Source organism: Vigna umbellata, chromosome 1, assembly GCF_029865625.1.
Source record: "Vigna umbellata cultivar VRB3 chromosome 1, Vumbellata_1.0, whole genome shotgun sequence".
In the NCBI taxonomy this organism is placed as follows: Eukaryota; Viridiplantae; Streptophyta; class Magnoliopsida; order Fabales; family Fabaceae; genus Vigna; species Vigna umbellata.
The window spans coordinates 44,798,816-44,811,081 of record NC_142165.1 but is presented as its reverse complement, the minus strand read 5'-3'; the positions used below and the strand labels follow the sequence as shown (position 1 = coordinate 44,811,081).

Sequence of the window (12,266 nt, the reverse complement as noted above, 5' to 3'; positions counted from 1 at the left end):
TAAGTCTTTTTTAAATTAGAAATAATTTGAATGTGGTGATTTTGGTCTATAACAATTTGAACTTTAATTTATTAAGCTTTTAAAAGACCAGCAAATTCATTATGCAAATAAGGATTATTTAAATAAAGAAAGCTGTAAAAAAAGTAGAAGTGATTGTATAAAGAATTTAATTTATATTTTTAGTGGAAAGTAAAAGTAGTATTATTATAAAGCAATTTCATGATTATGTGAATAAATGTATCCGAGAGTGGTTGGTAATGAAAGGATATATACAGCCAACTTTCGTATCTAGAAAAGTCAAAGTTCGAGTACGGCTGCTATGCGTCATTTCATCAATCAACACATGCCTTAATAAATATTATAGTAATTGTACCAGAGGTGCCGGATGCCGTACGGAAGGACGCCCACATAGACGGCGCCATATGTACCGATAGAGGATGTCTACCCAAAGTAGAACGTCCGCCCGAGGCTTGACGTCCGCGCAAGGTAAAATGTCCGCCCCGGAGGCTGGACCGAACGAGCGGCCATCCATTTGAGAAGTGGACGTCCGCCTAAGTTGGCGTGTCCGCCCAATAATCCGGACGTCCGCCAAACAGTCTGGACCGAGCGTCCTTAGGAACCGGACGTCCGTCCAAGGACGTCCGTCATCCGCCAGTCCGCCCAATAATCTGGTACGCATTCACGAGCCGGACGCCCGCCCAAGGATTGTACGTCCGCCCAAGAGCTGGACGTCCGCCCAAGAGCTGGACGTCCGCCCAAGAGCTGGACGTCCGCCCAAGGGTGGACGACCGCCCAAGAGCTGGACGTCCGCCCAAAGAGTGGACGACCGCCCAAGAGTCGGACGCCCGCCCAAGGATTGTACGTCCGCCCAAGAGCTGGACGTCCGCCCAAGAGCTGGACGTCCGCCCAAGGGTGGACGACCGCCCAAGAGCTGGACGTCCGCCCAAAGAGTGGACGACCGCCCAAGAGCCGGACGCCCGCCCAAGGATTGTACGTCCGCCCAAGAGCTGGACGTCCGCCCAAGGGTGGACGACCGCCCAAGAGCTGGACGTCCGCCCAAAGAGTGGACGACCGCCCAAGAGCTGGACGCCCGCCCAAGGAGTGGACGACCGCCCAAGGAGTGGACGACCGCCCAAGAGCTGGACGTCCGCCCAAGGATTGGACGTCCGCCCGAGAGCTGGACGCCCACCTAGGGTAACATCCCTGACCGACCATCATTCCCAACCGACGCACGTCGCTGATTACACGGTTAAATGCTAATGACACATTAAAGTCCTTAACGAAGATTAAGGTATTATTGGGCCGTCCCCAGGCCCCCAAAAGGTAAAAGCCCATTACAACTCACTATAAATAAAGGTCTCAGGTATGAACTCGGACGAACTTGAATAACGATGCATACACGCATCACAATCGCTCTGTCATATTACTGACTTGAGCGTCGGAGTGCCTTTAGCAGGTACCCGGCCCCTCCCCAACTGGGAGCGTGGAGCAGCGCTAAGTACGGAAGGACGCCCGTCCAGCTTGAAGCAGAGAACGAAGGATCATCCGCCAGGAGAGGAGGCCGTCCGCCCGGTTTGGAGCGTGGAACTGGGAGCGTGGAGCAGCGCTAAGTACGGAAGGACGCCCGTCCAGCTTGGAGCAGAGAACGAAGGATCATCCGCCAGGAGTGGAGGACGTCCGCCCGGCTTGGAGCAAAGAGAGAGCGTCTGGATTGGAGGACGTCCGCCCGGTTTGGAGCGCCATGGAACAGCGATCGTCCATCTTGGTGCCGCCCGTCAATGCAGCTAGCTCCGGTTCGTAGGATTCAGCAGTGTCCGCCCGGTCCATGTATCTTCGCCGCCCGCCCGTTCGTCTTCGACAGTAAGTTTGTGTGTTTTTACAGGGTCCGCCCGGACCCAGCCGAAACAGTAATAATAATAATAACTCATACAAGATGATTAAATATTACTTAATCTTTTTTATTATTGACAAAATTATATAAATCAATTGTAGAAAAACAAAATCTGAATCTTGAATAAATCAATATGTTTCTATCGATATGATTGGACCAAAATAGTTACGAACCTAATTTTAAAAGTCGATAAATGAATATATTATTTCAATATTTCGATTGATAATATGGTCGTTTTATCGTATAATGACTTTTTTATAATGGGTGTTTTGAATGATATATTTAATATTTAATACATATTTTATTATAGAAAAAAACTAATGAGAAATAAATGTTTCATGTGTTGAAGCAGAAACTTGAATGAAAAAAATATTGAGATGTAGACAAAAGAAACTGTTTTTTATTAAGTGGGGAAGTGTAGTTAAACATAACATGAGTTATATCAAAGTTAAAAATTAGGGACATCAAAACTTTAAAAAATTCAAAGAAGCCAACATTGTGTTAATGTTGTTGCTAAATTGTGTTAATCTTATTTTGACGCATTAGAGAGTGATTTCTGCTTGAAATTTGACAAAGAAGATGTTGCATACATTTCAGTTTGAACAAAAAATAATAATTAATTGAGGATAGGTACTTTGAATTTTGTCTTTTTTTTTACTCAAAAAGATAATTTAAATTCCTATATATTATATTTAATTAGTTACATTAATTTGATGGATTGACCAAGAACATGATTTGTCAGCTTACTTAGAGTATTAATGTCTTTGGAGTGTTTGAATTACTGTATATATTCTGTGTGGATGTTGATGGATAACAATAGTGTCCTTATCAAAATTTATACAAAACGAAAAAATGCGAATGGGCTTCAAGTTCTATTTAGCATTTTCCAGCCTAGAAAACACATTTAATTATGACCAGTTAAAAAATGTTATATTATATGAATGAAAGAATTTAAATATTTATTATGAAAAAAAAAACAAGTTTGAAATATGGGTGTGAATTGATGGTGATTGTGGGTTCAACCTATGGATTTGTTTGGTGGGAATCCAAATTGTATAATAGAAAAAGCTCAGTTCAATGCAAGTAGTAATTTGATTTCATACCAGTTAGTCCTGTGATTCTAATGCAAGTATTATAAGTTTTTCATTTTTTTTCTTCCATTTTACTAAAGGAACAAAATAGTTTATAACTATAAGCCTGGTACACAAATTTTGTGCAAGTTATTATATTAAGAGTCTTGTTTGTTACATACAAATAAAGTCCCGTATCGGATAAAATATGAAATACACATGGGTTTATATACACATAAGATACATCTTTTAATAAGAGGTTTTTTGGAGTAGTACCAAAAGCAAATCTGCGAGGGCTTAGTCTTTAAACATATTTTGTATTTGGTACGAGGTTGATTCTTCTTGTGTTTATATAAGTTTGAGGACATTAAATGTTTTTTTATAAACTATTGATTTAAGATATATTAAGTGTTTTTGACAAAGTATTTAATATGTATAACATTTTTAACAACACATGCTAGAAAATGTTTAATATCAAACATTTTTTTTAATTAAGTATACTCCTTTTTTCAGGACAATGTACATCCATTGTAGTTATATGTCTCTTGGATAAAATATATATTAAACATTGTTTACAGGGGTACATTAAATAAAAAATCAATAATCTACTTAATATTATCACAACTTTTAAATTTGAAAATTGTTAAATTTGAACTAGTATTTTTTCAATATGACTTCACTTTACAGAAATCATGCAAGACATGAACTCTTCTCTCAACTTACTTAAAATTCATAATTATTTTTAAGTCAAATGTGCACCAACTATGTAAAAAAAAACATGAAAAATAAGAAAGTAAATAAGGTTTAGGAAGGAGAAAAAACAAAGAGGATAGAAAAAAATTTCACATTCAAGTTATGTTGTCCATAACTTTATTCTCACCATGCATTTCCTTACCATGCATTTCCTTACATTCACGTACAAATTCATTGTTTGGTAAAGAGATAAAGAAATAATAACAAAAACAAAACCACAAGTAATGCAATAATTAAATAAAGGAAACCAAAAAAAGTAAAATAAATACAAATATATTAAGATAAAAAAACATCAAAGGTGAAGTTCTTGATAAGATTTCATAGTTTACTCCTCTTACTAAACACAACAAAAACAAACACACAAATAAACACGACAGAAACAGATAAAACTAACTCAATACATTATTATTGCCAAAGTGAATCTGTTTTGAGTAATTCATCAAACATAGTCAAGTTACTGACTTAATACACTTAGTATAATCTTTCAAACCATAATTCCTTATTGGAAAACCATCTTTGGTTGTTGAAGTTGCAATATCATTTGCAAGTGTTGTCATTGTAACATACAAAAATTTGATAGAAGGATTAATTTTGACTTGTGGTTAATTTAAATAAGATGTGCTAACACAATTTAGATTACACAAGACATTGAAAAGGAACACAAACATTATTGATATTGATGCAGGGTGTGTGATTGTCCATGAGCATTGATTAACATTTATGCAGGTGTGTAATGAAAGAAAATTCTTGGAATTGTTTAATTCAAAGTAAATATACTCTTTATGCCAGAGTATAAATGATGGTTAGTGTAGGCTATAGAGATAAAAAAGAAAGATGTGTTTTAATCATGGTAGAAATTTTTTGGTCGACAAAAATAATATATATTGAAAAGTCCTACACCACCTAGGATAAGTGATGGAGTGAGTGATAATAATTATATAATAAATTTAAAGTTTATGAGATTTAAACACCGAGTCAAAAACATTTTAAATTTGTATTTAACTTTTTTTATACTCTTGTGGTAAAATATAATGAGATTTAACTTTTCAAAAAAAAAATCTTATATCCATTATTATATTTATAATTTAAATTTCATCTCATTTTCGTTGATAAAGTACATAGTAATTATAGGTAAAAGAATCAGATTAATTATCTTGTTTAAATAAATATGAATATATTATAAATAAATTTCCAGAAATATTATCTATGTAATACCAAATTTAAATATAATAAACAGTTTGGTTTATTTTGATTTACTTTTCTATTTTCAATTAAAATTAAAATTTAGCTGTAAAATGGTAAATCAGAATAATCTAAGATAATTTTGATCAGTTTTCGACTTTTAGAAGGATTTTCAGATTTTTTTTATCGGTTTAGTTTTCAATATTTTAAAGTGAAACTGAAACTTCTTCATAATTTGTTTTCTGTCATAACCTTTTAACATTATTGATGTTGAAGTGTGAAAAATAACACTTTTTTATTTCAAAAAGGTTTAATTTCATAAGAATACAAAAGTTATTTGTTATATTCTGCTTACAACGACCTAACCATTTTGACCTATTGACATCAACTCTAAAATTGACACAACCTTTTATAACTAAAGCACATAAAATAAGGAACATAACTAATATATTTATTAATATTAAAAAATTTAAACTTTCTGTGAAGTTCTTCTATAAATATCTTATCAATCAATCCTTTTTTATTATTATTTCTTAAAATAATCTGAATAAATATATAAAACATTTAAAATTCAATGAAGAAACACTTTCAATATTTAACTTTATTTCTAATTATTTACTATTTCAAAATTAAGATAAGATTTGATGACTTTGTCTGAGTAAAGTAATATAATACTTTTGAAGTAATTTATGAGCACAATTACTTTACGTTTTATGTTTTTTTTGTGATTCTTTGTGTTCCCTTCTTTTTTTATAAGATATACTATAATTTAATTAAATAAATTTTACCATTTTATATAATTTTTTAATAATATTACTACAACTTATTTTTCTTTATAAATTTGAATTTTATCAGCTTGTTTAATTGTAAAATATTTAAATTAAAATTAAAAATAGACAACGCAATAATTGACACAATATTACAACAAGATAGAAAAAAAGAAAATAAATAAACTAACGAGATAGATAGAGAGAGAGAGAGAGTAGATAACAATACTAAATAAAGTAACACAATAAAATAATTTAAAAGAATCAAAATCAAAGTTTAAACGTAGTAACATAAATTTGAATACCATCTTTTTCTTTCTACTAAAATTACTTATTTTAGATAAATAAACTTATATTATTACTATCATATCATATTTATATTAAAGTTAAACTAGATTAGTAAGATGGAGTTAAGCCTCTTAGGCATTCTTAGACTCTTTCAAATTGTAATATGGTTCCATTGGTGTCTCGTCATAAGTGGCTGCTTCCTTGCTACTTCCTACGGTTCTGAAAGCCAAATCAAAGGTCCCAGTTTCTGCTAAATGATTATGAAACTTCTTACGAAGTTATTGTCTGTTAAAAACTGAGTCTTTGTCCGTGTTGACTTGGCTTGGTCTTAATCCAGTGTGTGATAGTTTCGTCTTGTACTTCAACTTTTGCGTTGTTTGGATGTTCTCTACCTTCAAATTTAGTAATGGCACCGAAAGTTTCGAGCTTGGAAGCAGCCCAGAAAGCCATAGACTCAATTGGGCTGGGTTTTGACATAACACAAGATATAGGTTTTGACAACTGTAAGAAGGGTTCAAGGTTGATATTTGTGGATGAGAAACAGAGCCGTCTTCTTGAGATTCCTGGAGGAGGGATTTCAATTCCAAATGTCCCTAACTCTATCAAATGTGTCAGAGGGGAATCCATTAGAGTCTTCTCAGAAGTGCTACCCTTGCAACAGGCATGCTAATTATGAATATGTTACCATTTTTATATGCTTCAGAAGTGTTATCAGCATACTGTAGTACGTTTTTTTTTTATAATATATTCTTCATTATTCGCTGAAATTTGTTAGAAGGGTATGTTAGAAATAGAGTTGTTGCCATTGGCAATGTCGTGTATACTTATACTAACCTTAAGGCAGATGTTAATTTGTGTGACCCTATGCCGTGTTTCAGATGTTGGAGCACTTCAACCAGGAAATGTGCCTTGGTGGACGAACTGCATCGGGTCATTTCTGTTCTTCATTTGGGTTATCCAGCCGAGGTATAAAGGATTTGACTTCTATCAAGTCTCTTGCTTATGATGGTTGGTTCATCAAACGCTATGCCATTGAATTAGAAAAGTATCATGGTGAACTCCTTGATCATGTCAAAGAAGCAGTGCCATCGTCGTGGGACCCTGAAGCCTTGGCAAGGTAAGACTTTGAGGCCTTGTAGTGGTATGATGTAACAAGTTACTACTCCATGTATCGAGAAGTGTTTTTGGCCCAGAAATTATGAGCTTCTCTTCCAGTGTTTACCGTTTCAACATATTTTTACGATCATGTTAGGTATTTTTAGTTCATTCATTACCACTCACCCAATTAATACTAGTTCAAACCTTTATTTTTTTTGTTAATTTCAATCTATTTAGAGACTACATGTAATGCTTTCCTTCACCATATATAATGCATCAAGTAGGAAAACAATGTCTTTAAGCACGTCATAAATTTCAATCTGTATATTTCATAAATCTCCTCATGCTCTGCTGTGTGAATTTGAAGGGGTGTCTTGAGTGAAACAAATTACATTGCATAACTGTAAGTTCAGAATGATAAAATTGTTATACTGATTCATGCAAGGTTTATAGAACGTTTTGGAACTCATGTCATAGTTGGGGTGAGCATGGGAGGGAAGGATGTTTTATATCTTAGACAAGAGGATACATCATATCTTGGACCTACTAGTATTCAGAAATTTTTGAAGGATACAGCTGACAGGAAGTTCAAGGATTCTGCAGACAATCATTGCCAGGCTTCTGAAGACTTCAGTAAAGAAAAAGAGGTGTCATTATACTTCTTTATTAACTTGATTTAGTCGTTCTGGAATTTTTAGTTGGAAATAGAAAATAAATATTATAATAGAGTGGTCAGATTGAAAGTTTATATATTAATTTGATTCTTAGGTGGGAATTTGGGATTGGGAAAGTCCTTCCCCTTCCACTTCCCTTAAAAAAAAAAGAACTAACCATGCAAGTTTTGTGCTAAAGAGAGTACTTTTCCCATAACTAATTAATTTTTAAAAAGTTGATTTTTGTTAGGGCAATTTCTTTTTGTTGATCATTAACTTATAAGTAGTTTTTTAGTTAATTTATTTTCTTAACCTTCCTAACTCATGCATCAAGAATGCAGTTAGTGGCAACTTAAAACTCATTTCAGCTTTATATGTTATAATCTTTGTATGGTAAACTGTTACAAGAGTAACCAAATTTTCTTACTTACGTATAGCATTATTCTTAAATTACATACGGAATTGCTTGTTCAACTTAAACAGATTCTTCCATGAGAATAATTATTCATTTTATGTATGTCTAGTAGCTTCACAGAATGCTTTGACCTTCCTTTAGTAACATACCATTAATTATCTCTTCTTATCTTACAATGAAATAACTCATCTTGAAATTTTAAATTCTATTTAGAATTCTACGGTGTCAGTGTCCCTTTCTTGAAGAACTAGCGTAATGTTACTAATAATGTCACAGCAAAAATATTCAATTCCCAGTATAATGAAGAAATGTTTGCTCTGTTATGCTCCGTTAATACATTTGTGCCCAAGTCCCTCTCTTGCAATGCAACGGATGTTACAAACAAAAAGAGTTTTAAATTTCCTTACCACATTGATTATTCATAAATTCTCTCAACTGGATTTGCAGAATCTCGTTATGATACATAGTAGGAGGGGTGGAAGCAATCAAATGATGTATCATGATGAATGGTTAGGTACTATTGATTCGGAGCCTGACGTGATATCACTGTTCCTTCTCCCTCTGACATCCCTTTTGAGAAGCATCCGTGGAAGTGGATTTGTGAGCCATGCCATAAATCTTTATCTCCGTTGTAAGCAATTCTTTTATTTGTCTTGTTGCACAAATATTTCACAGTAGTAAGACTTTGCCCTTTCTACCTAAATTTCAGAAAATGACCATGTCATGAAAAATTCTTTTATCCACGGATAAAATATCCAGGGGCTTGTTTACTTTTAGAATGGTTTTCCATTTCTTGTTTTCATCTTTTATCACAAGCGCCGCCTTATTTTTACTTGGTTTCTGGAAAACATTATCTCGAACAACAGAGTTCCGAAGTTAGTCTTTAAAGGGGACTCAATTCACCACTTTCCTTTGTTTTGTCAATCATACAAGTAAATTGGGTTTTTCTATGATATTCTCTTTCTGAAACTGAATTAACTGAACCTGTACATAAACTATGATTGCTGAAACAGATAAACCTCCAATTGAAGACCTTCATCAGTTTTGTGAGTTTCAGCTACCAAGACAATGGGCACCTGTACTTAGTGAGATTCGCCTTGGTTCTCATTCGAAGCATCAAGAGAACACCTGGCTTAGATTCAGTATCTTGGGTCCCAAGCTTTACGTAAACACCATTCCAGTAAGTTTGCCATCTTACAGTTTTTATGTGCATTTTATGAGTTGAAGGTTCCCATGCTTTCGGTGTTTAATAAACAGTGAGCAGAAAAAGATTTACCTTATTCTGGTTTTTCTTTCGTTGTGTTAAAATAAACAAGGCACGAGTAGTTTCTCTACATATTTGTTGAATATGCACGATGTTAGTGTTTTGCTTTTTAGACTCAGTTAATGTAATTGAATTATGTTAGAGCAGTGGCATTCTGATGCTAATATGACCCTTCTGGTAGTAAACACCAACTCTGCATTTTACATACATATGGATATAGTAGAAGTACTAACGTACTAGTAAACATTGACAACTTAGGAGATCTACGGTTTCTATACATTATACAATAATGAATTTGATCATCTTGGTTCCTTTTCCTTCACTGCAGGTAGATGTAGGGAATAGACCAGTAGTTGGGCTAAGATTACAATTGGAAGGTAGAAGAAGCAACCGGTTGGCCATTCACCTGCAGCATCTGGCTTCTCTACCCAAGTCCTTACCACTTTCTGACAACGCAAATACTTACTTATCTTGTGACTCATATAACTGCAGCTGGCATAAGAAAGTTAAATGGAACTCTTTTTCATACGTGTGTACTGCTCCAGTTGAGTCAAATGATAGTGTTTCAATTGTGACAGGAGCTCAGTTACAAGTTGAAAAGAAGTGCCTCCTTCTGAGGCTGCGTTTCTCCAAAGTAATTGGTGCCATTCTGCAGAAGATACCTGAATGGGATCGATCCTCCAGTCTTGACCAGTTTAGCATAAAGTCTGGGGGCATCTTAGCATTCATTTCCAGTGAGGGACAGAGGGGCCTTCCAAAGCCAGGTGATAAAACCATTAGTTCCAATACATATTCTTCTGTACGCCCTGCACCAGTTCACACACCAAAGCTTCAAAGGTTTGTTGACACAACCGAAATGATGAGAGGACCTGAAGATACTCCTGGATATTGGGTTGTGTCTGGGGCAAAGCTTTCATTTGAGCATGGCAAAATATATCTCCGTGTTAAATATTCACTGTTATCGTTTGTTAGGTAAAGTGAAACTGAAGCTTCACAGAAGTGCTTTAATGATCACCCTATCTTCTATTGAAGTTAAAGGTGTTTCCCTGGCTTCATAGTTAGCTGTTTTTTGTCATCCTTTGACTTCAAATGGAAGTGGAGTGAGCATTAAACAACTTCTATGAAGCTTCATATTCACTTTGCACAACAAAGGAAAATAGTGAATACTTAACAAGCACATATATATTTTCTCCTGCTCAACAGAAAAGCCTTGTTCTGGAAACAACCTATGCGAACGAAAAAAATAATTATGTGATGTGGTAAGTTCTTAAAGGATATATAGTAAGTACACGTATACGTATCAAATGGGATGAGTGTTTGTATAAAAAGGTGAAAGAAATGTATATCATATATGGGTGTTTCACTTAAGTAGCAGAATTTTATGTTTTTTAATCATAAGCTTTTATGATTTGATACAGTAACCATGAATCTGTTATTCACTCTTATTCTTTTATAGTAAAATCCTCCCTTGATAATTCAGTCCTTGTATTATTTTTAAAATAGTTACTGTAATTTGGTTTTAACCCACATGTTACCTATTTGTGTGATTGCATGTGCCCTTTTTTTTTAAGGAGCCAAATAACACTACAAATGCAAAAACAAAAAAAGACTCGTTACAGACAACCTAGGTGAGTGGCACCAACATGTCACGAATAATCCATTCCATGATTCATCCAAGTATCAATCATAACATTATATAAAAAATTATTTCTTTTATCATTAAAATGGATATCATTTTTATCATACTATATTACCCAGATTGTTGCATGTCATACAAACTCCCATATACTTTTTCAGTTTTGTTAATATTGACATCAGAAATCTGTAGATTGCTCTGCATGGTTTCTACCTTTATTATGCGGATAACTGTACTCAGACCAATTCTAAATTGCATCCTAATGTTGAGAGGAAAAAAAAATCACATCTAAAGCACAAATGTGTGACGGTTTCCACTTCCTTTTCACGACCTACACACTTTATACTACTAAGTATGTTACTTCGCCTAAGCAAAATCTACAAGGAAGAATTTTATCTTGCAACATAAATCACCCAAAAGTCAATTTTATTTTAACCCTCAAATTTTTCAAATTTAATTTGATCCTTTTATTCACATCATGAGCATTACAACGTCTCATTTTAATAATATAATATTAAAATAAAACATTTTATTATAAATATTCAAAAGACAAATAATCCAATGCATATATATATATATATATATATATATATATATATATATATATATATTAGTACAGTCTTACAAGATTATTAGTCAAATATATTCTCAAGCTCCTATATTATGATTATATTACAAGACTTAACATGATCTAATATTGTTCAATTGGATAAACAGTTGGCTTCTGAACCACAAGAGGTGTCACTATCACTTGTATCTCTCTGCTCACACCAATAAGATGGTCACTGTAAAAAAAGAACATAACACATTACAGACAAACAAACAAGAGAGGGTAAGCTAATTTACAAAAAGATATCATATATAGAACATATAATAATACATGTTATAAGATTTAATCAATCATTCATCAACACATACAATTAACAAGAGAAGACTATAAAAGACTCAATTATTCAAATACAAACGTTGATATCGAATATCGAGAGGTCTTGCACTTGTAGTGGCCTTTACTGTTTTGCAGAATCAGTGTCGATGAGTTTCACCCTACCTCATACAAGGTTAGTCCATTAATATCCTTGGCCAAGGTAAAGTTCCTAGACTAAGACATCATGCACCTCTCACCATATACCTCGTTCTACTCCACCTGAGTCTGAATGGTTATTAGAGTGACAGGATAACCTCCAACATCTGGACTCCACATCAAAGAGCACATTACACAACAAATGGAATTTTCCCATGAAATTTCTTT

General features: G+C 34.0%; 1 protein-coding gene across 1 annotated transcript; it reads left to right on the top strand.

Moving 5' to 3' along the window:
* The first annotated feature begins 6,119 nt into the window (after window positions 1-6,119).
* LOC124829743 (MACPF domain-containing protein At4g24290-like) lies at window positions 6,120-10,860 on the top strand. The gene is made up of 6 exons (XM_047303312.2): window positions 6,120-6,612; window positions 6,830-7,068; window positions 7,495-7,696; window positions 8,565-8,748; window positions 9,131-9,297; window positions 9,710-10,860. Exons 1-6 carry the CDS (start codon window positions 6,358-6,360, stop codon window positions 10,355-10,357), a joined length of 1,695 nt encoding a protein of 564 aa, XP_047159268.1. The 5' UTR covers window positions 6,120-6,357; the 3' UTR covers window positions 10,358-10,860.
* Window positions 10,861-12,266: the final 1,406 nt, after the last annotated feature.

Coding starts and splice junctions, on each gene's coding strand:
- LOC124829743 (XM_047303312.2), top strand. CDS start 6,358: ATGGCACCGAAAGTTTCGAGCTTGGAAGCAGCCCAGAAAGCCATAGAC. Junction 7,069..7,494: donor GACCCTGAAGCCTTGGCAAG/GTAAGACTTTGA, acceptor GATTCATGCAAG/GTTTATAGAACGTTTTGGAA. Junction 8,749..9,130: donor CATAAATCTTTATCTCCGTT/GTAAGCAATTCT, acceptor TTGCTGAAACAG/ATAAACCTCCAATTGAAGAC.